Source organism: Falco naumanni, chromosome 13 (assembly GCF_017639655.2).
Source record: "Falco naumanni isolate bFalNau1 chromosome 13, bFalNau1.pat, whole genome shotgun sequence".
In the NCBI taxonomy this organism is placed as follows: Eukaryota; Metazoa; Chordata; class Aves; order Falconiformes; family Falconidae; genus Falco; species Falco naumanni.
In genome coordinates, this window is record NC_054066.1 from 26,289,555 (window position 1) to 26,315,623 (window position 26,069).

At 38.7% G+C, this 26,069-nt stretch overlaps 1 protein-coding gene across 1 annotated transcript in view; it reads left to right on the top strand.

Moving 5' to 3' along the window:
- SI (sucrase-isomaltase) overlaps positions 1-25,115 on the top strand; it is a 51,529-nt gene extending 26,414 nt beyond the window's left edge. Inside the window, exons 23-47 of the mRNA XM_040613819.1 lie at positions 1,216-1,386; positions 2,308-2,457; positions 4,024-4,233; positions 5,061-5,215; positions 6,451-6,619; positions 7,382-7,478; positions 7,590-7,702; positions 7,800-7,925; positions 8,741-8,869; positions 8,989-9,096; positions 9,349-9,411; positions 9,670-9,804; positions 10,254-10,338; positions 11,148-11,286; positions 15,149-15,282; positions 15,772-15,806; positions 15,898-16,014; positions 17,253-17,401; positions 18,316-18,400; positions 18,495-18,551; positions 19,195-19,319; positions 19,618-19,706; positions 21,006-21,055; positions 22,872-23,042; positions 24,325-25,115. Of these exons, the coding sequence (XP_040469753.1) occupies positions 1,216-1,386; positions 2,308-2,457; positions 4,024-4,233; positions 5,061-5,215; positions 6,451-6,619; positions 7,382-7,478; positions 7,590-7,702; positions 7,800-7,925; positions 8,741-8,869; positions 8,989-9,096; positions 9,349-9,411; positions 9,670-9,804; positions 10,254-10,338; positions 11,148-11,286; positions 15,149-15,282; positions 15,772-15,806; positions 15,898-16,014; positions 17,253-17,401; positions 18,316-18,400; positions 18,495-18,551; positions 19,195-19,319; positions 19,618-19,706; positions 21,006-21,055; positions 22,872-23,042; positions 24,325-24,387 (2,925 nt within the window). The 3' untranslated portion in view covers positions 24,388-25,115. The remainder of the gene's footprint in view (positions 1-1,215; positions 1,387-2,307; positions 2,458-4,023; positions 4,234-5,060; positions 5,216-6,450; positions 6,620-7,381; positions 7,479-7,589; positions 7,703-7,799; positions 7,926-8,740; positions 8,870-8,988; positions 9,097-9,348; positions 9,412-9,669; positions 9,805-10,253; positions 10,339-11,147; positions 11,287-15,148; positions 15,283-15,771; positions 15,807-15,897; positions 16,015-17,252; positions 17,402-18,315; positions 18,401-18,494; positions 18,552-19,194; positions 19,320-19,617; positions 19,707-21,005; positions 21,056-22,871; positions 23,043-24,324) is intronic.
- Positions 25,116-26,069: the final 954 nt, after the last annotated feature.

Genomic DNA, 26,069 nt, shown 5'->3' on the forward strand with positions numbered 1-26,069 from the left:
AGTCATGTTCAAACTACAGTAATTTAACAGGAGTGAAAATCTGGTATTTGTCTTTTCTTCTCCTAGTTAATATAAATGTCTGAAGAACACCTGTTCTTAACCTCCTAGTTAATATAAGTGTCCTGTTTCCTTTCACATAACAAACTCAGGAGCAATGTTTATTGAGCAAGACAGCTATAAAACATCAGTGGCAGTTAAAACCAAGTCAGAGAGGAGGTGAATGTAATGTTTGTGATACTCAAAATACTGGGAATTTGACAAAATCTTTGTATGCTACAAAAATATAGCTAAATGCTTCCAAAGAGTGACGAAAATCTATGCCTAATCTGAACCCAACAAATCTACTTCATGACTGTTTACTTTTTAAATTTTTTTTAAACTGCTTTGGCAAAGTGAATTTATGTCAAGCTGGAGTCCAGATAGCATTCCTGTTCAATATTAACCAGAGCTATCCTATGACAAGGTTTCCAAGAAAAATGATATATTTTTAGTACAACAATAATAATGTCTGCTAATTTCCTTTGCCATGGTGAAACAGCAGGGCAGGAACTGAGAGAGAATGTGTAGGAACGTGGGAGTGAAAGCAAAGGAATAAAAATCGGAAGCACACACATTAGGTTTTGTGGGGTTTTTTGTAATCATACATTCATATACAGATAAGAAACCTCAGTTACTGTTGGCGTTTGGAACCCTTGTAGCCAAATCGTCAGCTGACTGTAATGATATTGAATTAAAAATTAATAAGGAAGAATTTTAAGAAGTATAAGGAAATATAATAAGACTAATAAGGAAGTTATACACTGGCATATGTGACAGCCATGGTACACTTCCACTGTTTGAACTCTTAATGTAAGTAATGTGATTGAACTAGAACTGGCATTTTTATATTAGGAAAAGTGAATATGAACCGTCACTTGTTAGAACCTGGCAAGATCCCAGTCAAGTAGAGGTTATCTGCCTTGTTGCAGACATGTGTCAGACTTTTGCTATTTCTAAAACAAGCAAAAAAAAAAAAATGGAGATGAAACACAACTAGGAAGCATATTACATACATGGTGGAGAAGTATTATTGTAATAACAAACAATAATTAATATTATGAACGAGGTATTGGCTTACCTTATGCTACAGTAAGCAGTTCTAATTAGAAAAAGTTAAATCAGGAGGATTTTAGGTAGATTTTTTAATAAGAATGTGATCAATGCCTTATTTTTCAGAATGTTCTACAAATGGATGCTATAAACAGCAATTATACTGATCCAAACAACCTGAAATTTGAAGAAATCAAGATACTGGGAGCGCTCCAGGAAATAACAGCAGTTACTGTATCTCAGAAAAATGTTGTGGAAAGTTCTCTGCTTAATATCACCTATTATCCTTTAGAAAAGGTAAACATTAAAAGGAAACATCTTTCTTTGGGAGATAAACATCTTTGAAATTGCATCACCTTTATTTTATATGTTGCAAAGGACAGTATTCAGTAATAATGTTGTTTCAACAAAACACATTGTGTATTTTATTACAGAAAAAAGTACAATTGCATTAATCTCAACTGCATAGAAAGTTCATCTAAGTTTTGCTCTCAGACCCTCAGTGCAACAGAAAATATAGTTAAGCAGTTATTTATGTTGCAACATGTAATCTTTAAGAGGAGGACTAGCTTTGTGATTTTGTTTGATATTAGAGGAAGGAAACAAATACTTATGTTTTAGATGTTTCTTTTTGCACTAATCTCTAAAACAAAACCAAGCACAATGTTTAAACCTCCTTTATCACTTATACAGAGTTTTTCACAGGATGAATACAGGAAAGCAGCAACACAGTGCATTTATGTGCAAGGCAAGCGAATGTGCTGCTGCTAGTGGGAAGCTTTCATACAAGTAGTTTCCAACACTAACGATAGTGCTGACATTGCTTTGAACTTGCATTGTACACCCTCTTTTATTATTACAAGCAGCTGAGTTACCTGTTATTTCAGTTACTGAAACAAAATATTTTAACTTTTTCTTACCTCTTGCATTCATATTTCAAAACACAAAGGAACTGTACCCTTATCTTTATTTCTGTTGGCTTCCAAGGAAGCTATGGGATGAAGTCAATTTTTTTTAGGTTTTTCAGATTTTATCTGCAAGAATATCAGTTGTGTGTGTTTGTAAAAGTGACACTGTATCAAAACCTATGGGACAGGGGTTTCTTTGAGTTGTCATGTAGCAAAATGTATTACACCTGAGGACGCTCATCTCTGCTGACTGAAGGAAAGATGGATGTGGTGTGAGATTTAATAACTGTTTATTTCTTAATATTTATAGGTTGCTCATATAACAGGACTTCAGCTTGAACTGGGAAAATCTTACACAATAACATGGACTCAACAACTGAGTGTCAATGAAAGGTTTAATTGTTACCCCAGTCCTGACCCAACACAAGAAAAATGTGAACAACTTGGCTGTGCTTGGGAAGTAAGCAAAAATAATTTCCCTAAACTAATGAGACAGAAACATTTCCAGAATCACAGCTTTCTCTTTATAGCTGTTATAGTGTAAAAAGTAGTCTGGCAGATTTGTCAGACTCAGAGAAAATGGGGCACAGACATCAGCTGGCTGGTGCTAGCAGGTTTTATTTACCTGACCAATAAATGGTAGTTGGCAACTGTGTAAGCTCTTCCAAAGTATACCAGAAATCAAGGAAAAATGTGGTATTTTTTGAAAGATGGAAAGAAATAATATTAGTTAAGAAAATATAGAGTAGGCTAGATATCTGCATCTTCAGCTCCCTCTTCTGCTTCACTGGCGCCGTGGGCCTGAAGGGCTTAACCCCTTTGTTTTGCCCTCGTGGTCACAGAAGCATCAGATTCCTCTGGACCTCAGTTTGGGAGGAAATCCTTGAAGCCCCCAGAAGTTTTGGTTCGTATGTGAACTCAATTGTTTATACCTATATTGAGGAGGTATTTCCAAATCATAGTCTCCAACATGCAGTTCTTTACCACCCGGATTCATTCATGACTCTCCCATGGCCGTGACCAAATGGGAGCAGCATGCTTTGGCAAGGTTGAACTGATAGAGGCTCTCTCCAGCTGAAAAGACTCCACGCTTCTCTAAGTCTAAAATTTGCGGCTTAGGCATATCTCTTAGGCATGAAGACCCAAATTCTCTGCTAGCTTCTCTTGAGCCAGCTACAGCTAAGGTGTTGTTAGGAATATTTTCTGTAATTTTGGACATTTGGAAATGACTTTTCATGTGCTGTTCTGGACTTGCGTGTGTTTTGAACACTTACTCAAGTGAAAAGGCGCTTTGATTTTGGTGACGACAGTTGAATGAATATTCATGAGCAATTAAGATGTGCAGAGCAGGCCTGGTTTCATTTGAACAGCTAGGCAGGATTGATGGTAAGTATCCAGAGGTGGGAGGCTAATGCATTAACCTACATCAGCTCCTCTAACCTCAGGACACCTAGTCCGAGTGTTTCTGCTGCACTGTAGCAGGGAACTGAAAGTAATTTTGTTGTCAAGAGATCTTCAATAAATAGGATGTAATTCTCAGTGGATATTTTAAAGGTAATACATGTGAATAAAACCAATGGAAAGGTCTCATCTGATGTTACCTGAATATCTAATGGTTTTGGACACGTCCCCTTGAAGGCAGCCAGAGACCAGAGAGTAATAAGATTTAAAGGGGGGAAGCTTTAGGAATTTCAACAGGCCAAGACAAAGCCATGTTGTGGGATTGAGGTGAATATCACAGATATAGGGAAACTAAATCCACCTTCACTGTGCAAGGATTCAGTTTCCTGACTGAACTATTTGTACAGCCTTCACTGGATTGTTTGAGTATGTCTGATTTAGTGTAGAGATCAATGGGTTCTGTGTTACTTCTTTATCGTTCACTAGTTGCATTAAGTTTTCCCCCAAATTATACATTTGACAGATATCTGATAAAAATGGGAGCTTTGGATTCTGTGCTAATAACCAACACAAAATACAGCAGGGCAGTGTAGCTCACTAACCTATAACGTATTTCTGTTTGCAGCAAGTAACATCAGGCTTGGATATTCCACCCTGCTATTACAACTCCAGCAATGCTTACTCTGTAGACAAAATAGAATACACCTCGTCGGGTTTGGCAGCCAGCCTCACCTTAAACAGTGCCAGGACCAGGGCCAATGACAATTTCACTACACCGATTAGTACACTACGCTTGGAGGTGAAATATCATCTCAACCACATGCTGCAATTTAAGGTAATGCCATTCCAGAATCTATAAGTATACGTAATGTCCCATTGTTAAAAATAGTCTTATTCATGGAAATTACAAGGGCTTTTTATAGTCAATTCTATATGACAGACAGTAGCACCCTTGCCTAAATATGTTTCTCCTTCTAACCAAGCAGTTTATCTTGCATCTTTTTTTGTCCTAGAATTTTGTGCTTGGTTTTACAATGCAATTATATGAATCAAAGATATAATGTCATTGTATATGTGTAATGTCAACTACAAACCGGAACTGAAGACATGTTATTAACATACAAGTTAATTTATCTAATTATAGAATTTATCTATAAACTTTATGATGAAGGTACAGCTTATGTTCATGTTAATTATTCTACTTCTAAAATTGTTTAGATTATAATTTATTACTGTGCATCTAATAATAGTGATATAAATGTGATGCTTTAAAATTTTCAGGCATCAAGAACTAACTTCTGTCAGCTTTCAGAATATGGAAAGCTGAAAAAAGAATCCCTCAAAGCTTGCTAAAACATGAATCAGAAGGATATTTGCCATACACATACATATACGCCTATATTTTAAATATAAGTGTATACTTTAAATTCATATAAATACTTAGACAATCCATTCCTGATCCAAAATAAATCCTTAAGGTTTGGGATTTTTTTCCCTCAAACCAAAAATTGTGAAAGAATTTTTTGAATAATACATATTGAATGAAAATATTCATCTCAGCAAATGTTTTCAACAATTTTTCTATCAGTTTCAGTTTTCTATCACTATAGATAAGATTACAAACAACTCATTCATTGAAATTAATTGATTATTACTTCACAGATTTATGATTATCAAAACACACGATATGAGGTTCCGGTACCACTAAATCTCCCGAGCTCCCCAACAAGCACTGATACGGAACGACTCTATGAAGTATCAGTTCAGAAAAAACCATTTGGTATACAAGTTTGGCGCAAAAGCACAGGAACAGTCATGTAAGCCATAGCCACTTCGTTTTATTTCACTTGGCTTTGTTAGCTCTTTTCAAGTAAAACCTTGTGTGCTATGTACTTTCTTGTGTACTATGTTGTAAATACCTTAAGACTGGCTTTTGCATCCTTCCCATGAAATGACTGGTGCTGCTTCAGTGGAGGTGGCTTCACCATTGCATTGTATGCAAGCACTGATCATGGGGAGGGTGGAGAAGCTGACATGAACAACGTCTGAATTTTTCTCATAATTATCTAAGGTTTCTCCGCTGTCACTTCATAGTCTGACACTTGCAAAAAGCCTTCTGTAACATTTGAAGTGTTGAACACAGAAAGCTCCAAAGGCAGTGTTTTGTGTAGTTTCCAAGTCTTTGAGAGATACAATGATTTTCTACACTTCCTAAAATTTTCCTTAGGTGTGACCACAGCACTGATCATTAAGGATCGATCATTTGGTTCAATTTAGGAAAAAAAAAAGTAGACGAAAATAGTGTCACAACTAACTTCCAGATAGGTTTTGGTAACATCACAGCTAATAAGTATGACAGGAGCTTCAGCATTTCTTTCCTTGATTTAGCCTAAGTCAGAGGTAGAAAACAGAGAAAAACAATGCTAGCAGTCTCTGTGTTACATTTGTTATTCAAAACACATTCTTAGGTCATTATTTTAAGTACTTAAAATTTAATTGCAAGCTGAAGTCCTTTTTGCCAAGCAGAGTAATAATTCAAACTGCAATTCAGCCTCCTGGAATGAGGTAATTCTTTGGCAGAGCACCATCATGTTGTAGTTTGTTTTCCAACTGTAAAGATGGTGATTTAAAATAAATGACACCTATGAATATACTTTCAATGTAATCTGCACAAAAAGTCCAGAAAATTGTAACAAGCAACTTATTTTTTATATTTCATGTGGCATCAAGGATCAGTCTGTGACAAAAATCCAAGCATACTCCCCTGAAATACATTTTCTCGCTAAATTGCCAAAATATGATGCAACTTGCGGGGCATGATGCCTGTGTCTTTGAGACATATGGAGGACTTTATGTCTCTAAATCATGTATCAAATTCTTAGAGATTCCCATTTCATATGCTTTAAGTTTTCTCGATAATCATAACAGTTTTATTGCACCTTTACTCAAGAGTGAGATTTTCGGAGAGAGTAGCCTAAAAAAAGTGTCTGCCGGCTAAACACAGCACTGAAGACACTGTATTCTTATTTTTATTTTCTCTTTTCCATTTTAGCTGGGATTCACAGCTGCCCACCTTCATGTTCAGTGACATGTTCATTCAGATTTCTACCCGCTTAGCATCCCAGTATATATATGGATTTGGAGAAACTGAGCACAATACATTTCGACATAACATGAGCTGGCATACCTGGGGAATGTTCACAAGGGACCAGCCTCCTACTGTAAGTAGAAGCAAATGTGGGTTTTGGACCAATGCACCTAATGTGCAGCAGGATTTCAAAGTACAGTGGATGTCTGCTGGTACTGGACACACCTATTGGCTTTGATTGTATTTATTGTGGTTTATAATTTCGATGGTGTCTCAATGGCAATGGTTTCTCTAAACCTCTTCTTTGTGACCAGCAAGACTAAGGTGTGGAGCTCATGTCTTGAGCCAGATGTTGGAAGACAACAAATGGCTTAGAAATAACTGCATATTCCTCCTTTTTATATTATTCTTTTCAGCTAATTATTCTGAAAGCTAGACATGAGTCAGGACAACTCCTACTACTCTGGGATTAATTTAGTACTTACAGAGGTAAATCAGAAATCTTAGGTATATGTGTGAACTTGTGTTATTTCCTATGAGATAGCACAATGTATTCAGTTTGCAGGGAATGACCGACGAAATAGTGGCAGTTAATTATAACTCTAATTTCCAGTTCAGGTCTGAATATATTTTTGAGTAAATTAAAGATAACAGAATGTCACCAGCATCTCCTGAACATATAGACACCTGCCACTGTTTGAAAAGAAGGGAGAGTTTTGTCCTGGGGGAAGCACTTTCTCATTCGGAAGTTTTAAAGGCAGTAATACCTTTGCTTTCTTTCCTTGTCCGGTCAGCCTCAACAAGACTAACCACCTTTTATTAAACTTATTAATAAATTTAAATAAGCAAATGCATGCAATATTTCCCCAGTAAAATGTATTTATTTTGTTTGCAGTACAAGTTGAATTCCTATGGTTATCAGCCATTTTACATGGCTCTTGAAGAAGATGGCAATGCCCATGGAGTTCTTTTGCTTAACAGCAATGCAATGGGTAAGAAAACCTTCACTTTATTTTCTCAATGTGTTTTATATTTATGGTCAGTGTTTTACAATAGTGGCAAATCCAGGCATCATTTTCTCATTTCACTTCCTCCATTTCCAGATGTGACGTTCCAGCCAACCCCCGCCCTGACATATCGCACCACTGGGGGAATTCTTGACTTCTACATGGTTTTGGGCCCAACGCCAGAACTTGTTGTTCAGGAGTACACTGCAGTAGGATCCTTACTCTATGACAAACTAATCCTGGGTTTTGGTTGGTTGGTTGGTTTGGGTTTTCTTCACCTTCTCACCATAAATTTCTTATTTTTAGCTGATTGGACGACCAGTCATGCCACCTTACTGGTCTTTGGGATTCCACTTGTGCCGCTATGGATACAGGAATGACTCAGAAATCGCCCAGCTGGTGGAGGGCATGAAGGCAGCTGGAATTCCCTATGTATGCTGGTAGCAGTTAACATTTGAGCTCATGCCTGAACTTTTGGCTTCACCATATTAACTAAGACCATTTAAATAAGAAATCAAAAACTAATCAAAAAAACCCATCACCATGGTAGAGCAGAGCAGACAGTTTTATGCCAGAGCTGAACATCTCTGCACACCCTGGACCATCTTAAATGTAGGCCTTAGGCTGCTTCATTTGCTTTAACATTCATACCAGAGAGGTAACCAGATGCCTTTAGTCATTCATGGGCTCTTGCCATGCTGGCTATGAAGGAGCAGTGATCAACAAGAGAAACAAGCAGGAAAGAAAATGAGGCAGCATTATTTTGATGGTACATTGCCCTGTGTCAAGTCAGCTATGATTTGGCATAGGTGGCTGTTGGGAAAGTTGGAATAGCACATAGGTCTAACAAAATTATACTGTAAATGAAATGTGACTTTTCATTTTAAATGTAGTTAACATTGTTATTTCAATACAGAACTGTTTTCAGTTTCCTTATAGATATGGTAACGTGTGCGGTTTCTGTGTACCTACACATATGTACTAGTCCAGGACTCTTTTCTCTATTATCTATTGATTTCTACCCTCAGACTAGATGCAGTAGTGAAAGGTTTATTTTGTATGGACTTTTTGATAGGTTGTGTAATATTCATTTAATAGCTTTAGCTTAAAGTCACACCTGCTTGCAATTTTACAGTTCAAGAGTTCAGTAGTTTACTTATTTTGGCAGATTTTCAATAAATATATATTTGGGGGGAAAAAAAAAAGAGAAAAAATAATTTTACATTAATTGTTATTGTGAACTGCAGGATGTCCAATATGCAGATATTGACTATATGGAAAGGCAACTGGACTTCACCATAGGCACACGCTTTTCTGGATTACCAGCTCTGATCAACAGAATAAAAGAAGAAGGAATGCGATTTATAATTATCCTGGTCAGTTTTGAATACTGCTTTTAAATGTCCATATATCATTGCAGAACGCAGAATTTATTCAACAGCATTTCTAAACTTGTTTTTTTTAAGCATAAGGGTAAAACTATTTTTCATTGTAGGATCCAGCCATCTCTGGAAATGAAACCAATTATCCTACTTTCTCAAGAGGTCTGCAGAATGATGTCTTCATAAAATGGCCCAATACTGATAACATTATATATTCCAAGGTACTGTTCTTAAAAATTAATGACAGTAGAGGCATGCTTGGCTTTACATGCTATCCATAGTGGGAAAGTCTGCTAATGGTATAGTCATGCCTGCTGTAGATGACACACTGAATAAATACTACAAACTGGAATGTCTTCGGTTTGTGCTGTCATTCCCATAGGTATCAGGGAAGAATTGTTATGTCTGTCTGTTTATGCTCAGTTTATATTCAGTGTGGTTTGATTATTTTAAAATGTTCTTTGTCCTGTTAGGTCTGGCCATTTCTTCCCAATGTACAAATCAATGAGTCACTGCCTGAGCAAACCCAAATACAGGTAATGTTGATATGGTTTGGTTATGGACTCAAATACAGACAGAGCAGCACATTAATTAAGGAAAATAGCAGTATGCTTGTTGACAAATCTTACGGGAGGAATAAGGTGCAGAAATTGGCTAGTTTTGAAAGAGCCAAAAAAGTTAGTGAACAAGTAATTTTTAAATTTTTTCCCCGTTTTTTTTTAAACAAACACCAACATTTTAACAGCAGGATGCCTTAAATCCTCTATCTGTTTTGTTTTCCTACTATTTTACAGATCTATGGAGCACATGTTGCTTTCCCAGACTTCTTCCGCAATTCCACTGTGGGGTGGTGGAAGAATGAAATCCTGGAGTTCTACAACAATCCCACCAACCCCTCCAGCAGTGTCAAGTTTGATGGCTTGTGGATTGTAAGTATGGAAAAGTATTTGATTACTGGATTTTTTTTTCTCTGCCAGACACTAGTAGAGGCAGAGGGTATCTAAACTATTAAGTAAAATAAAAAATAGGCTGGAGGGAAAGCAGAGCACCAGGCAGAACCTCATCCCCCAGCCAAAGACACCACTTTGGTTCTAGATTATACACTGCACTGCTTCAGTATGTTGTGACTTTCTTCCTCCGCTATGACACTGTTTGCACTGGGAAAACGGAGCCCAGAGTCATTGTTCTTCCCTTGAAACACTTCATGGCTCCCTGTCCCTGCATTGTGCCACATGTGAATGTGTCAGGAAAACATGGAACAGCAGACAGCCTGCAGCTGTAAGGGCTCCAGAGAACTTCTACAATGCTGCTTGCTTGTAGTTTACTGTGTTTGGTAGGTTTGAAGCAAATACAAACAGGTTTTACTCTATGATTTTAGGACATGAATGAACCAGCAGCTTTTCTGAATGGTGCCATTGGCGGATGTAGAAATGACCTCCTAAATATGCCACCATACATACCTGGTAAGTCTGATCACTCCTTAAAACAGTTTTAGGTCATTCTGATTATTATGTTATTTCTTCTATGGTATATGTGGCATAAATGCCTGAAGTTAGGTATATAAACCCACAACTCCTAACTGAAAGTGGCCCTTTATTTCTGAGATTATGGGCACACTTCAAGGTCATCTATTTCATTGGGAGCAGTAACTACATGGCACTTGTTTTTAAGAATAAAGTAATTTTCAGCTCCTTGCCTGTATATGGATTTTGATACCTATTTTATATTTAGGTGCTTTGCTTTAGGCATGTTAGAGAATGTAGCTCTCTGATTTGCAGTTTTCTCAGATGAATACTGCAATTAATTAAACATTTAGAAAATATTCTTGTGATACCTCTTGTTACCATTTATCTATACAGTCAAACACTTAAAATACTTCACTTTCTTAGCTTGGCTTTACTTAAGCATTGGTGTAAAGTAGTACTAATTAGCAATTATTTATTAATGGTTTATTAGCATACTCCTGTTTCTTACAGTTGTCTTAGTTATTATGAATAGTTTCTTAGGAATTGTCAAGAAGTTAATATTCACACACAGACCATATCGCCCACCCCACACATTTTTCTGTTTATATGGATGATATGACAGTGTTTACAAAGATTTTCAATATCTTCTGAATTTGAATATAGTCTGTTTACTCTCTGAGCCTTTTCAGTAAAAGCATCTGTAACCTACAGACCCAAATGCCTACATAGGAATATTAGAAATACTCTATTTTTAAAATGCTATTTATATATATATAAATATTTTTTTTTTGTTCCCTCTCCGTTAGATTTGGGATACCGGTCAGATGGATTAAATGTCAAAACTCTATGCATGGAAGGTCAACAATATCTGCCAGATGGTACCCCAGTTAGACACTATGATGTGCACAATCTTTATGGATGGTCACAAACCAAACCTACCCTGGAGTAAGTGACGTTTGCATGCATTCTTGCTGTCTCCAAAACATGTAGCAAATGAATACTGTGTGCCTACATTCTTAGAGCCCAAACTTTCATCAGTTTATCTAATATGCCTGAGAAATCTTTCTTCTTATTCTAATGTCTTTGAATCTTCAACTCAGCCAGAAGTGGAGCTGGATACTCAAAACTTTTTGAGCAGTAGTGCTGAGCTCTGGCAGTTGTTATCATTTCAGTCCCGCTACTGCTCAGCGCAGTGATCTCACCTGTGGTACAAGCAGGGTGACATGAACCTGAGCTGCTGCAGGGGAGGGGGGTCTGCACAGGTCTGAGCTGAAGCTGTGCTTCCCTGCCTTCGCTGCCATAAATACCTTCTGCACTTGGAGCCACCTAGAAGGGAAACCACACCTGCCCAGGCACGTCTGCTCCTGCAGCTGCATCACTGACTGTCTCGGGACAAGCAGGCAAGGTCTCTTGAGTTTAGCAGCTTTAAAACCACTGACCCTGAGCAGACACAATTTTCAAGGTACGATTTAAAGACAGTTTACCCAAGCGTGGTGCTAAAGAAACTTATTGCTCCCCGAGCTGCGGAGCAGCTCTGGGTACACTGGTCCCGAGGGCTTCATCCATAGAAATGTTCTGTTGCGCGAGCTGAGCTGGTGACCTGTGTTACAAAGTGAGGTGGCCACGGTGCTGTTTCTCATATAGTTTAATTTGGATGTAATTGCTCGCCATGGAGTGTTTCCTTGTCCCAGCACATTCAGACACAACATGCTGCCTTCTCAGCAGAGATTTCTATCATGAGGCAGCGCCAAGGCCACCCCAGGGCGATGCTGTGCGTTGTAACCGAGAGCAGTCAACCCAAAGGCACCGCGCGGGTGTTCCCTCGCAAGGCAGGCTGGAGAACAGGTCTGAACGTTTTGATCAGCCTTTGGGAACAGTAATTGCTCAATGATAGCCTCCCATAATTACTGTAATTAAGCTATAGAATACTTTTTGTTGCTAGGCTTTGCTGGGATAGCCTGGTTTATTCCCAGGGCTGACGCTGTTTTAGCCTTACGTTATACACCCGGTGAGGGAAAATGAACATAGCTTCTTAACAACGCAAATCTAAGGGCTCATTTATGTCCTCTGTTTGAAACAAATGAGCAGTAGTGAAAAGGGGAAACAGTGACTTTTATTATGCAAACCTTGTGCATAAAGCTTTACTTTTAAGAATTTATTTCCTCAGTGCCAAGGCAACTGTCGTTATCTGTTCCTTTCTGAATAGTCCCCCAGCCTGCTTTAGATAACGTCTGATCTAATGATAATGAATCTGTGCCGTTTCATTTCCAATTCAAGGAGTAAGCAAGGGAGAGTGTTGCTTTATAGGTCTTAACGACCTTAAAGCCCTTGGTAACCTTGATACTACCATAAAGAAAGAAAATATCAAGGCTGCTTGAATTTCTGACGGAGTGGATGTTACATCTGGCAGCGGGCCATTGCAGCGCTGCCAGTCAAGGCAGGAGCGGAATTGCTGACAGGGCAGAAGGCAGGCTGGATCCCCCTGCTGCCAGCCGAGTCACGTCTGTCTGGGCGCTGGGAGCAGACAGTCGTTTGGCAGTAGGAGGATAGTACCATCTTTCCTGTGTATTAAGTATGAACTGACATGTAGTGAAATATTTCCTCTGTTTTGAGAGGCACCGTAACAGCAATGACTCCAATAAATTACACAGGTTATGCAGATATTCTTGCAGTTCCAATTGACAGAAAAATGAGAGTTTAGGTAAACAAATAGTTATGTATGTCATCTCCCAATTTATTCTTTGGAATTCGGTGAGGGAGTACTTGTGCAACTGAAGACATATTGTAGCGATCCTTTATTCTAATGTCAATCCAGCCAAACGGGAAGATCGTTTGTGCACAAAACTGGCAAATGCCTGTAACTTAGGTGAACAGCAGTTTTCTCATGTAACTTGATTTAGCTTCTCCATCCGTTAGGCAGAGGGAGCTTCTGGATATTGGCTTAAGGCTCTTATTTTGTAGTGAGGCCTTTGCACAGACCTGAAAAGTGGTGAGTAGTGTAACCGTTGGCAGGTAAATTTGGGCTTTGTGACGGGAGTAGTTGCTTTTCATGGGCACAGTCCTGGAGCAGAGAGCTGGCACCTCCTGGGAGCAGAGCCCTCATGCTCTTGCTTTACGTTTGGAATTTTGGCTGCAATTTCCAAAGCATTGTTGAAGTAGGGTAAACCGAGCGGAGGCCGAAAATACTTGATAGTACATGGCAAAGAAATAAAAGATACTAGAAAACTTACTGTTTGTCTTGGAAGAAATAATTACAGCACATTAGTCTAGTTTAATTAGTACGGTAATTTAAGTGACTTGTGTATTTTTGCTGTAATTACAGTGTCACCAAAGCTGCAAATCCTGTAGAAAAATAAATAAATCGTGCCTTATTGAAGCAGCTGTTTAGGCAATTATTGTGGAGCCAGCACTGGAGAGAGTGCGATTTAATCAGTGGAGCTTTCTAACTGGTATTGTGGTTTCGGATTTTGCTGTAATGATTCACAGTACGTGTGCACGGCTGCAAAGGAATTGTTCTAAGAAAGCGGAGCAGTAACGCATCCATGCTGGTCACATAGGATAGACCAGCCACATATGCTGCAGGGAACGGTGCTTGTATCCTTGGTGGAGCAGCTAGGAAGCATAACTCCCCCTGAATTCAGCAAGGGTTTGTTTTTTTTATTGGCCCTAAAGCTTACTTGGTTGCCTTTGCAGGTGCTTTGTGGCAATGACCAAGGCTTTATTTAAGAAAATTATGATAATTTTTAATTTTTATTATTATTTGAGGATTGAGGTCAATTGGTGAATCGGTTCTCCATCCAGCTCATTCATGCCCACACCTCTGTGGCCACAGGGGCTGTGCTCCTGTATCATCACCAAACCACAGTCTCCGCTCCCTGTAATAATGATCCCTAGTAACACCACTGGGTTTTACTGCCAGAGCATCCTGAGAAGTCCATGACAGTTCTCGCCTGGTGCTAGCTGTTCCCTTCTATACCCCAAACCCAAGCATCTGTATGTTTTCCACTCTGTAGGTTTTTGCCTTTAATTTGGAAAAGATAAATAAGTTCCATCATCCTCAAAAGGTTAATAACCTCTGGTCAAAATCTCTTCTGCCTATGAGAAAGCCAAACACGATCAGCCCAAGGTGTCAGCCAACGCCAAGGTCGACATGCACATTGGTAGTCACTCCTTAGCTGTAAGGCCCATTACCTGCTCCAAGGAGACTACATCTGGTTTAATACGTTTGCTCCTAGACAAATCCATGTCGTTCATTTCATATTGAATCCTGTCATCTTGGTGTTTCTGAAATGCCTACAGATGACTTATTTTTTGTTTCAATACCTTTTCAGTAACTAGTTATACTGACAGGTGGAATATTCCTGGCACCTCTCTTTTCCCCCTTATGATCTCTCTGGTAGGAGTTTTGCTGAATTATTTTAACTGTTGGTGCAAGTTTTCAGGTACTTAAAGTACAGTAAGTAAAGAAAGGAGTGACATGCCTGGAACACATCTTAGAGCCCTTAGAAAATGTGCAAGTTGTGTTATATTGGTATTTTCCCGCACAATAATTAGACTGAGCTGGAAATCTTTATTTTAACACCTCCTTGTTTGCCAGTTTTCTTTCTAACTACAGCTTGGCTGACACAGCCGAGTTTCTGTGTATGTGTGAATAGTAGTGAATTGCTGTAAAAAGCACATCTGCATTGGATGTATGCATGTTCATTTGCTATGAAAATATAAACCCTTAAATTTATTTTCAGAGGATCTGATGTAAGTAATATTTCTCATGTAATTTTTTTGTTTGTTTGTCTATTTTCAATGTCAGTGGTTTGCAGAGTGCTACCAAGGAGCGTGGGATCGTTATCACCCGTTCCACATATCCCAGTAGTGGAAAATGGGCAGGACACTGGCTTGGTGATAACACTGCAGCTTGGGATCAGCTAGCTAAATCTGTTATCGGTATGTAAAAGGAACAAGATCTGTATGCAATTTACAATGTGCAGCTACTTCTTTTCCTTCATTTACTTCCTTTTAGTATTCCTGTGGTTTTAGCTAAAATAACCACTTTAGTTTAGGAACCAGAATTCATGGTCAATTCCTTTTTCACTACATCTTTTTTGCTTCTGCACCAGGTCCTGAGAGCTCTTTCATTCCCTTGGGCACCTTCATGCCCTGTGTCCTGCCACTGATTTCTCTAGTCCTGAACAACCACCTCCCATCAACTCCTGTAGCAGAAAACCATGAAACAGTAGAGAAATCATGGGGTTTGTGTGTGTTTGGGTGGTTCTTTTCCTTCTCATTCAGCATTATTATGTATTATATATACATAATACATATATATAATATGTAAATAAATACATATTATAATATGTATTCTATGTAATCATAAGCACACCAAAGGTGGGGGAGAAACCCCAGCTGCTAATGTTGACTTGTTTTTCCTTTCAGGTATGATGGAGTTCAGTCTCTTTGGAATATCTTATGTAAGCTAATGAGTTATTAACCTACATTTAATTATCTTGATGTTGTACATGATTTTATACTATTCCGATTGGATCATTTTAAAAATTTCAGACAGGAGCTGATATCTGTGGCTTCTTCAAAGACTCGGAGTATGAGCTGTGTCTTCGCTGGATGCAGCTGGGCGCATTTTATCCATATTCGAGGAATCACAATCAGAAAGGAACACGGGTGAGTCACAATTTTTTAATGGTTGTCAACAGCTGGGCCTTGGCAACACACACGTATAGAGCAGCCAGAACATCGCACAAGCTGGCCTGGCTCAAAAGAATGTACATTCCGAGCAAACTGGACAAGACAGAAACATGTTTGGCTCTTTATCAAACAAAAATTGCCTTTATTCATAGGCTAGCTGTGCTGTAGGGCTCCCCCTCACCTGGGAGGTTTTGTGCCCGCATAGGGGCTGCTCGGGGATTTGGGCCACTTGGAGGAAGCATGTGCTAAGTTTCCTTTGACTGAATCAAACGCCTCCGTATTTTTCCCAGTGTGGCATTTTTATTTCAATGCACTACACTGACAAGACTAAAATAGAGTGCTTTTACAGCAAGCATACTTAAAGGAACAAAACTGACCTTGGTGCTCTCAGTCCTAATTGTCCATCATTATACAACAGACGAGAAAATGGAGCAGTGTAATAAGATTCTGGAGTAAGACTCGGCAATGTCTGTACTTTGCAAATTTGCCACCATCAGATATTGTACTTCTTTTAAGAGTAAAGGAAAATAATTGCCTAAATATAGGTCTGTGCTGGCTAAGGACCCTAGTGTAGAAAGCTGTAAAACAAGATAACTGGAAAAATAAAAAAAAATGGAACGAGCACTTCTGTTCCAGTTAAAGCTTCTGGTCTAGCAGAGTTGAGCTATTTATATGGCGTCTATCTAATGGATTAAAGTCTCCTTTTTAAAAACTGTGTGCTTTATCTTGCAGCGGCACACCTTTCGATAGGACTTTTAAAGCCTTTAAAAATGCAGATTCAGGGTTATCATGTTGTTTCCAGTCTTGCCCAATTTGCCAAGGTATTGTTCAATACATTTAATAAAGATTGGAAGTGCTCCCTGAGATCAGTCATTAATGCTTCGGTCTCTTCTTGCAAGTCCTGAGTGCTGCCCTGCAGAAAAGAAGGGTAATAAATTATGTACGCTGGGATGTGTCACGCCTCTGGGACGTTTTGCATTAAACATTTTTTACGCTACTTCCCCACCCCCCACCCCGAGGTTTTTCTCTCCTTTCCTCTTTCTCGTTCCTCTCTTAGGGCTGACAGTGATACCTACTGTTTTCTGTGTCACTGTGTCATTTAATTAAAGAATATAGAAATGAAGGTGCCCTAGTTTGGTGGAGAACTTTATTTTATTTTATTTTTTCTGAACGAAACAGTCCAGTTTGACTAACTGCAGTCTCTTTTCTTTCAGAGGCAAGATCCTGTTTCGTGGAACTCAACTTTTGAGGAGGTTTCCAGGAATGTCCTGAATATAAGATATACCCTGTTACCTTATCTGTACACCTTAATGTATGATGCCCATGCCCATGGCAGCACTGTGGTCCGCCCCATGCTCCATGAGTAAGTGGAACTTACTCTTTTGGTCTCCTTACCAGGAATTTCCACTAAAACTTCTGTAGTTACAACCTTTCTAGCAAGTTTTCTCTAAGTTACAGCAATTTTCCTACCAACAAAAAAAGCATGAGATTGCAACTATGAGCTTTCATTATCAAGTCTCACTTGAATAGCAGTAGCTCTCCATTTTTCACTATGAAAATTTGAATATTTTCTTTTCCAGGAGTAATACTTAAATTGTAAATATCTTTGGGGTGAAGGAACAAAATGCTGGGCATCTGTAGAATGAAAATAACAAAAAATGAGGGAATTCTGCCACCAATCATGAGAGTTTTACAGGGGGAAATGGCTTTTTTGGTGTGTGTCCAAGCTAATATAGCAGATTTTTAAAACAAGTGTCAGACACACAAAGCCGCCTTTGTTCCTTGTCAGGTAGGGTAGTACCTGCAAAAGCTTTAACTCCTTGTGTTGTGGAATTAGATGTGGTCTAGTATCTACCTGAATGTCTTGGCTGAGGAGCAGAGTTGTTTGCATATATTGACTTGCTTTTCTCAAAGCAACTATGAACAAGCAACACAAATTAGAAAGTTGTTCTCAGTCTGTCCACTAACTAATTTTATTATTGCTAATACTGGCTGAGCACAAAATACCTTCTAAGATTTGTGATCTAAATACCCTGAAATGGCAAAAATAGAAAGTTAAGTATTACCTTGTATTTCTCTAATGAGTTTCACATTAGGATCTTTATGCATCTTTGGCAAGCATTAATTGATCTATGAATTATTAATTGCAGGATAAAAAGGAGGAAATAGTAGATACTGGGAATAGTAGATTCAATTACTGACAAAAATGACTTACAGAAGGAACACTTTGGAGAAGTTCAGCACCCAATATCTAATCAATAGTCTATTAACTTACAGATTTGTAGAAGACAGAACCACCTGGGAAATATATGAGCAATTCCTTTGGGGACCTGCACTGCTCATCAGCCCTGTGATGCAACAGGTATATTTTTAAGCACTTATGGAAATAACAAAGTCACTTTAGCTAAACTTCGTTTTTTATTTAAGGTATCTAAAATGCGTATGTTTAATTCCAGAATGCTGTAACAGTGAATGCTTACTTACCCAATGCCCGCTGGTATGATTACTACACAGTAAGTAATTTTTAAAATGCTATTTTATATGTTTTCTTCAAAGTGCAGTTCAGACAGCAGCAAGGGGTGCTGAGAGTGGTGGTGAGGTGTGAACCCTCTCTCTCCCTTTTACAAACCTGCATTTGGTATCACTTCTTAGCAATATAACATCTACTTAGCTGATAAGAATTTTTAAGTTCTGGTATAATAATGTAAAACAAAATTAGCACACTTACAGTAAAGTCAAAGGTTAAATAAATACCTTTAATTTGAAGTTCTTCTCTTGACTTTTTTAATCCTCAAATGATATACCTTTGTATGAAATGCTGTAATGGGGAAAGACAAAACGGGTTTAGCTGCATCATCTTTCACAGAAAATAAGAAAAGATTTGGTAATAAGAAGGGCAGGCATCAAAACTCACTTTGTTAATCACAAGTATGTATTTCACCTGGCTGACCCTTTTGGTTCTGCTGTTGTCACCTACAATCAAGCCAGTCTTTCATAGATCCAGAATGTTAGTTTCTCTTAAAAGCATTGAGTAGTTGCTCCAGCAGTAGGAACTCCTAATTAATCTGGCTAGCAAAACACAATAATTTCAGTCTAAAAAAAACCCAGTAAGGCGAGAGTAAGTCAGTAGAAGGCCATTTTATTTTTCATACATAGGATGAAGAGATTGGCTTTAGGGGACAATTCCAAATTTTACCAGCTCCTTTGGACCATATCAACCTGCATATCCGAGGTGGATACATCCTTGCTTGGCAAAGACCTGCTAATACAACTTTTTACAGGTAATATTAACTGAAATGTAAGACTTAGGTTTGAATAATTACTATATAAATGCTGCCAGTCTTCAGATCACCTATATGTATGATAGCACTGGATCCTTATGGCTGGTTTTACTTTTTAGTTTCCTCCTAATGGTCTCCTTTAAATTGAATAGTGTAGATTTGGGAAGGTGACCATGGGAGATCAATTGAGTGGTACACAATACTTTTAAAAATTTAAAAAAAATACATTCTAACATTGGATGAATATGTAATGTGATTAACTAAGGAAACTGAGGAAGAATCGTTGTGTTTTCCGTAGCCGAAAAAACCCGATGGGACTCACTGTGGCTTTGAATGACACCCTGTTTGCAGAAGGACAGCTTTATTGGGATGATGGGGTTCGCATTGGTATGTATGGTGCTTCTAGCCTTCATGAAATCCTTTTTTGCCGTGAGGATTGTCTAACAATTTCAGAGTGGGAACTCCAAGCTGTAGGAGAGTGCATTGCTTAGGCATCGCTTTGGAAAAGAAGCGCTGGTGGCTGCTTCTGCCTTAGAAGCTTTCAGTGTAGCGAGGGGTGTTGGAGGAGGAGCTTTGGGAGCACAGGGAAACGATGGATCCCGGCCAAAGCAATCACATTTCTGGAGAACATACCTGAACATGCCTTCAGAGGCAAAACTGAATTTAAACCTTCAGGTTAACATTAGAGTAAAACAAAAATAAGTATCCTGATTTAAACCGCATAATACTATGATTTGTAGAATTAATATGCCGTTCAAAAGAAATTGTGACCTGGAACCTAAGGCAACAGAGATAACAAAGATTTGTCCTCAAGCCTATGGGAACCAGTACCATAGATTATATGGGAAGCTTTAACTAATTTCTTCAACATTACTACATTTAAATTGTCTTCAGGTACGAGATACTTAAATGTCATGTATCCTTTCCATCCGGAATGTATTACCCTTGGAATAGCAATAAGCTATCACAGAGATGGCTGCAAGTAGTGCAGAAGAGGGTGGCATTTAGCATAATGATGTGTAGGGAAGTTTGCAGGATGCTGTTTGTGTACTTGGAGGGGCTGCTCATATGCTGCTGCCTGTTAGCAGTGGCATTCAGAAATGATGGCTGTGTTTATGGAAGCCCGATGATAAATGAAATTAGCGTAGATTCCAAGGTGCATCTTGCCAGGAGGCCTGTGATCTGCTTGTGGTAGTGCAGAAAGGCAAGAACTTGCAGTGCCCGTGATTACCAGCACTACTTTGCGTGCATTTATTGCTGAAGGATAGGATTGATAACAGCGATTTCAAAGAAGCATCAGCATTTATTGTGACCGTGTGTGCCTGGACAGTGAACGAGCTGGATGTGGGAAAGCATTCCCATGCCTTCTTCAATGAGAAACGTTTTGCTCTTACTGGTCTTAACACCCTCAATCTTCCTAATGCTGTTTGTTTGCCGCCTTTTGTATCTTAGCTTTAAAATGTTTTTTGTTTAAAATTTTGTCTTGATTTAAATAGCACGCATACCAACAAGAAGGTACTTTATGCCTAAAAGCATGTGAAGTCTGGAAATAGAGAAATTTATGTATCGATACTTACCATATATATGTGTATAGTATATGGACACAATTCTTGAACTGAAATTTTGTTAATGTGTTAAATAAGGTGAGTAGTAAATACATTTTGTTTTATTCTTTCTTTTGAACAGATGCATATGAAGACAGTGTATATCTGCTAACATCATTCACCGCTAAACAGGTACGTAGTTTTCACTCACATTTTTTGAGTAATCATGTAGGGTGATAATTATTGTATTTTTTTTTATGGGTACTTTAACTTGGGACTTCATAAAGTCTAGAGAACCCACTGTAACATTAAATTGTGCTCAGAATCAAATAGACTACGATAAATATGATTAAATTATTAGGTAAAAATTTAAGAATCATTCTGAAGTTATCAGTTATTCTGTATTGGTAAATACTGTGTGCATTTATGGCACTGTAATTTCTCACATAATTCTGAAAGTACAAGTTTATTTCATAAATTAATTCTGTAAAGTGAAAACACATACCAATATAGAACATCTGGAGCACGTAGATGGGCCAGAACAGCCATGCCAGGAAAAACAGCCCTTGCTGGTGAGAAGGTAGCCGGAGGCTGAAGCCGGGAAGCTTTCAGGACAAAAGGCTTTGACCCTTTTATAGCTACAGAGAAAGATCACTGCCCAGCAAAGAATTTGGTTTTCTTCTCAAGAACTGGCACCTAAAATTGTTCCTAATCCATTTGGCAAGTTCAGGGTCCTCCTTGCTATTCTCTACCTTGTTGTTCAAGCTATGGCATAGCTCCAAAAGGAAGGAAAAGGTCACAGGGTCAGCAGGAAGGCATCTATGTTAGTAGTGCATTTGCCCATATTCGCCATAGAATGTATTTATTGTGTGCAGTCTTAGCTCTGGGAGGAAGCAGCAGAATACACGGTCATTGGCAAGCACAAGATAAAACATTCTCTAAAATAGCAAAAGAGGGGCACAAGGCCTGCCCATTCACGTCTGGCATGCATTCCTGGGTAATGAAGTCAGTGAACAGGAGTGTTTATTTTAAGTACTGGCATTTATAGGATGTTGGGTTTCAATTTTTATCATAACCAGTTAAATATCTGGAATTAAGTTAGTCTGTAATTATATGAACTATATGATTCTATGGTAATAGAAAACACACTTTATTTCATTAGTTTTTCAGGGTGACAGAATGTCTTCTAATTTTACATGCACCGTTCTCATTTAATTCTGTCTTTGTCAAATTGTGGAATGTTAATTGCTAAGGAAGAGAAGTTTATTTTTCTAACATTCAGTATTTGTAGTTGCAAGGAGATTATAAAATAAATTCACCTTTTCCTGCTCTTGGAAAAAGTTGGTAAGGAAAAGTCTAATTGAAGAGGTCTTGAATCAACCAAGAATAAAAAATACTCACACCGAAAGTGATACCTTCTAAACACTAAATGTGTAGAATTATATTTGCAGGGGATGACACCTGGGCTGGCACTGTGTCTGGGCTGCTTAACATGGCATTCGCTCCCTGGAGACCTGCTGGACCTGGGTGCATCCCAAAGAAACCACGTGCCTACCATCTTAAAATCATAGCACCTGGAAAAGGGAGGGGACCTGTGAGTGCAGAGGGAGGTGGTGGGGGTGGAGGAGCTGTTCTGGGAGGGCTCAGCGCAGGGAGAGCAGAGCCTGGATCAGGCCTTAGGGTCGCTAGCAGATAAGGCTGTGACAGTGAAGGAGGGGGTTTGTCCATGCAGCACTTGCTGCTCGTGTCAGGGGTTAAGAGTATCCTGTTGTGTCCTCCTGACATCTATCAGCAGAGTGGCAATTAAAGACACAGCAGAGCTCAGGGTTTAGCCAGACTAACAATGTGAAGAAAACTGAAGCCTTCAACATTTGGAAAATCAGTAACAACATACAGGTATTTAAAAATAAATAAAATAAGTAGGAAGAGAGGACAGCAAGCGAATAGCTCAAGTGGATTTGTAGCAGTCTGACAATCTCTAATATGACTTTTTTCCTTTTCCTTTCAGAATGTTTTAAATATCACGGTTTTGCATCATGGTTACACTGATCCAAACAACTTAACATTTACTGACATCAAAGTCCTGGGGGTGCCCACCAGCGTTAAGCAGGTGACAATATCACAGAATGGTGGGACGATCACATCAGCTCACACTGCAAACTACTATGATGCCAAGAAGGTGAGATGCCGTTTATGGGGATAATGCCACTTTCACAACTGCATATGTGCTCTTAAACATTTGGCGATTCAGCTCCCAGCTGTAATACCCTATTGAAGTTATATTTCAGCAAGGTACACAAGCTGCCATCAGGTAATGAATGCTATCAGGTAATGATTATATAATACACTGTTCAATATATAGTAAATATTGTGCATAAGTGTGGTAGAGCTTTTAAGCCTGGAAATTACTGTTAAAGAACCCAAACTACTTCTGATAGTACAAAATGGTGGATATTGGTTTGTGTCTGGTTTCCACTCTTCCTAATAGCTTACTTGCAACCTGTGAGATTTGAAGGAAGGAAAAGTAACGACAAGTATTTTCATAGTCTCTGCATGACCCTGTTGTTGTCAGTCTTGTCTGACAACGTTTTCATTTCCCAGCCCTGTTTGCCTACCACCATTTCTTATTCTGTCATGTCACATTTTGGCTGCAGGCATTGCAGCACAGGCTTCTTACATGTACAAGTCAGATCTCAATTCTTCTCAAGTTGCTGGCACCCCTTCTGCCAAATTCAGACCACCAGGCTTTCTGTCTGCATGGTTTGTGCCCATCCAGGGCACTACCCCCTCCTGCCTCCCTGGACCATACAGTCAAGCACTCCTAAAGGCAGCTGCAATAAATGTATAAAAGTGTGTTGCCTTTCGAGATGGCGCTTCTAGGGAGCATCTTTCAAACACGAACAGCGCTGCTGGGGCATTCAGTCTAGCCAGTCTTCTGGCAGAGGGAGACTGCCCAACCTCTCCTGCTGCTGGCGTGTTGCTACCCTTCCTTTGAGATTCAGTATTCTGTTAAGTCTTAGTTCTTCCTCTCTTTCAGTAGGGAGCCAGGACTGTGTAAGCTGTGTACATAATCAAAAAGATGAGTTAAAAATGTAAAAGAGAATGGAAGTGTTTCATTGTGCTGTTGACTTTTTGATAGAAGAACGGGAATTCATATGCACAGTTGAATTAGAGTATGTTTCATGTTTTGTCGCCTTTGTTATTTTATTTTATTTTTAAGAAGAATATCAACTCTAAAAGGGCTTCTGAATGCAGGGAAGGGATCAGAGCCTCATGATCAGAAATGCAAAAATTTATGCTGCTTGAACTATGTTTATAGTGATACAAACACAAAAGTAAAAGAGGAGAAATAAATTCTTGTAACCTAAACCGAGAAGCCGCTATCTCTGTTGAAGACAGAAAAAGTAATGTATCTTCAGGGTAGAGTTACTAATTGTTCATTTTGTCTGTTCTATTCACAGTTGCTGATAATCACGAAGCTTCAGCTTGAATTAGGCAAAAACTACACTGTGCAATGGAGCTAAACTGCCTGCAGAATAGCATTGGCCACACTGAAGAATTTTCTCATTGTTTTAAAACAATCTTTCAATTTTCCAGGTGCCTCTTCGTCATCTTGAATACTTTTTACTATCAAAACATAAGACTTACAGTCAGTTAATATTCAGGCATTATGCATATAAAGGAGTCACATTTCAGTATTTTTGAAGAGTAAATACAACATCTCCACATGATGTAAACACCTGTATTTTAAACAGTATGGCGCTTCAGTGTAACTTCATCTTTCAAAACTGAGAAAGCAATGTAAAACTCAGTGTTTTCTCAGAGTAGAATTTCTGGCTGCCTTAATGCATGACAGATTTTGTTGAAAAGATAGGGTTGGTGCTACCTGCATGGATTTGGGGCTGTAATTCTGCCTATATTTAACTTTCATCTTATTTTTAATTATGCCTATGTAAGTCACTATCCTGAGAAGTATTTAAGCCAAAGTAAATGTTTTCAGATTCGTGATTTTAGCATGAAACAATGTTTCAAGTTGTTGATCTATAAAATACTAAGATATGTGCAAAATAAATTTGAAGTTCTTTTTGTCTATGACTTTAGCCAGACATTTGTGTTCCCCAGTGGTTTGATCTGAAGTTGTAAAATTAAGCCTGAAGTTTCAAGGTTAACTAATGAATGTTGGTCTCTGAGTGTTTATTTCACTGAAGGAAGTGTTATTGTATGTTTACTATAATAGTAAAGACTCTTTGTATCCCAAGAGTGCAGCATATGATCTAAACAGATTGGTAAAGAATGTATATAATTAAATTTGATGGGAATAAACGGCTGTCCAAAGGTAGTAGTAATCTCTAGTGACTATGCTTAAAGGATTCCTCTCTGCTTTAAAATTTTCTGGTAAAACAGCTAAGTACCCAACACCTCATAGGTGGATCAATGTATTTACAGGGCTAAATTTAATGAAACTTCCCTGTAAAATAATAATTAAATTGACAATCCAGAGAAAATGATCATTTACAACTAAACATTGGATTTTGACAAAAGTTTTTGCCTGAAGGAAGAAACAACAGTTTCTGCAGAGCCTGCGATGACCAGCTACATAGGTAAGCAGATGCAATGACGCGTCCTGTCGCTGCCGAGGGGAGGTGAGGGTCTCCGAGCCTTCAACCATTCCCTCTAACATTATGTCCTACTGCTTTGTACCTGCCTGACTGACGTGTGAAACCTTAGGCACAGCCCAAGGCTTCCAAATGATTATTTTAATATTTTTTTCTTATTAGATTTATTTTGGGAATCTCATGGTTCTGTTTCCTTGGCTTTGAAAGGCTCAGCACATCAGCTGAAGGAACTGCATTTCAGCCATAGGGGAAGGCTTTTACTACGTCCCCAAGATTATAATATATGAGGAACTCATACAGACTAAGAATCAGAGCTTCGCACAGACATCGGCCACCTTGGGGAGGTACTGATCTTTAGGAGATATCTCTTCCATCCTGCAGTTCGCATGTGCAACCCAGCAGAGCCTGGCCCACAGCTTACTCCTGAAACATCTGTGCAGCATCACCATCCTTAGGTGGAGACAGAAGAAGCTATATGCTGAACTTGGGTGCTGGTTTTTGCAGGTTGGTAGCAGCTCTTCACGCAATGCTTTCCTTTAGTTCAGGTATGCATATATGTTGTGAAAAACTCCTGCAGGAAGTCCCATCAA